This window comes from Cucurbita moschata, unplaced genomic scaffold (assembly GCF_002738365.1).
Source record: "Cucurbita moschata cultivar Rifu unplaced genomic scaffold, Cmos_1.0 Cmo_Scf00029, whole genome shotgun sequence".
In the NCBI taxonomy this organism is placed as follows: Eukaryota; Viridiplantae; Streptophyta; class Magnoliopsida; order Cucurbitales; family Cucurbitaceae; genus Cucurbita; species Cucurbita moschata.
Genome location: NW_019268545.1, coordinates 1,901,394 through 1,903,486, shown reverse-complemented (window position 1 = coordinate 1,903,486; position 2,093 = coordinate 1,901,394). Strand labels below are relative to the sequence as shown.

The 2,093-nt window shown below is 39.2% G+C and overlaps 1 protein-coding gene across 2 annotated transcripts in view; it reads right to left on the bottom strand.

The window, feature by feature from the left end:
* LOC111464037 (sterol 3-beta-glucosyltransferase UGT80A2) overlaps positions 1–1,998 on the bottom strand; it is a 26,030-nt gene extending 24,032 nt beyond the window's left edge. The window contains exon 1 of one of the 2 annotated variants that reach the window (XM_023108079.1): positions 1,612–1,998. In XM_023108079.1, coding sequence (XP_022963847.1) covers positions 1,612–1,789 — 178 coding nt within the window. In that variant the 5' untranslated portion in view covers positions 1,790–1,998. Of the gene's footprint in view, positions 1–1,603 lie in introns of both variants that reach the window. The other variant, XM_023108080.1, reaches the window with a different exon arrangement.
* Positions 1,999–2,093: the final 95 nt, after the last annotated feature.

Below are 2,093 nucleotides of genomic sequence, written 5' to 3'. Positions count from 1 at the left end.
CCTCCCCCTCCCCCTCCCCCTCCCCCTAAGAGGAGGACTCAAGAAGCTAACTGAGCTTCACGCCCCATAAAAGAGACCCAGTAATTCAATTTAGCAACCTCACAATTCACTCCAAGAATAGTACTCTTCCAACGATTAATTTTTAAACCTGAAATAGCTTCAAAGAAGGACAGTAAACCATTGAGATTCCTAAGGATATTGTCCTTCTCAGATAAAATAAAAAATTAAAAAAAAAAGTGTCATCATCGAATTGAAGGTGCGATAATTGAACTCCATCAGATCCCACAATAAAAAACCCTCCACCACCCCCTTCTCCACTCCAACATACACTAACTGGCTAAAATCGCCCACCACCAGATTAAATAGAAGGGGAGAAATAGGATCACCTTGCCTATGACCTCTCATCGAAAAAATCTTCCCCTGGAGACATCCATTGATGAAGATGGAAAGTTTCCCCAACCAAACGCAATTTTAAATCCAGACTCTCCACTTGAACCAAAAACTTTTATTGCACAAGACCTTATAGGAAACTCCGGTTCACATGGCCAAAAACTTTCTCAGAATCAATCTTGAGGATCACTTCTTCCTTCTTCCTCACCCTGAAGCGCCCTATGGTTTCATTCGCAGTCAAAAATTGATCTAAAATCGGCCTATCCATGATAATATCTCCTATGGCATTTGAAATAGTACTTGGGAGCACTTTCCTAAGTCTCTCAACTAAAATTTTCAATGTTCTTATACAGGCTAGTCACGAAACTTATAGACCTAAAGTCTGCAATAATCTTATACAGGCCAGTCACAAGATAGGCCTCTTAAGTCTTTAAATTTTTTTTCTTTTTTCTTCGTTCCTTTTTTTTTTTTTTTTTCTTTTGACAAATTTAACCTTGCTATCTAGTTTCTAGCATTTGCAAAGTCAAGTTACATTCATCTCAGACCCACTGATCAATAGCCAAAACCCCTTTTCTTTAACAAGAAATAGAACTTTTCACTGGAAAAAAAAATGAAAAGAGACTAATGTTCAAAAGATACAAACTCTAAAAAAGTGGGAACGAAGAAATCCAATAAAATTACAAAGAAACTACAAACACAATCCAAGCAAACATCTAAAACCTTTAACTTCAAGTATAAATCAACTTTCAGAATCCGATCCAAAGTAGTGTTTCTTTCCCTCAACCAGTTTCTATCGCTCTACCAAATAAACTAGAATCAAATGATTTTCTCAATAATGTTATTGGATAATATATAATTGGAGTCAGTTCAACAAATAGATGAGAGGATCCGCAACATCCTGCGCTCCCATCGGTAACAGTCAAGGCAAGAGATAAACGGGAGTACAACACCGACAACAACAAAATTCGTAAAACAAGTAATGCACATGAAGTAACAGAGTAGAACACAACCACAAGCTCACTCCCAACCCTCCTACCAAAGATTACGGCCTTACGGCCTAACATCCATATCAATTAATAAGCTTATCGAGTTCACCTAACCAAAAAAATGTACACAACAGATCCGTCAGCAGAGTCCTAACAAGCAACATTGAGCAAACAAAATAAAAACCATAAAACATGCAAGCAGCAAGCGAAATTGTCAAAGCAACAACCTACAAACCTGGAGAGCCATCTCCACTATTACTTTTCGGAGTAACATCATCTTCAATTCCAGCTTCCCTGCTAACCATTGCATCGCTACCACTACCATTCTCCCTCCTCACATCACGCTCGATGCTTACATCAACTTCGGAGGAACTCAAGGACGAACTCGGATGCCTCTCGAGCGTCTCCCTCATCGCGTCGGCGCCGGAAGAAGCGTGGGAAGGTTACGCAATTCAGATCCAATGATTGCGAGCAAGAAAATTGATTCTTAGGAAAGAATTGAGAAGAGAAAATGAATCTTTCAAGCTTCTTTATCACTTTTTGTTGTTACCGTTGTTGTAGAGAAAAGAAGAGACGGCACGTTCTTCATCGGAGAGCTTGAGCTGTGGGGACGACTTGTAGGGATAGAAATGGAATGATGTGGTTAAACCGTAACGCCGTTTTTGATACGTGGCACTTGGCACGTGATTTCCTTTGCCTTTTTTTTTTTTTTTTTTT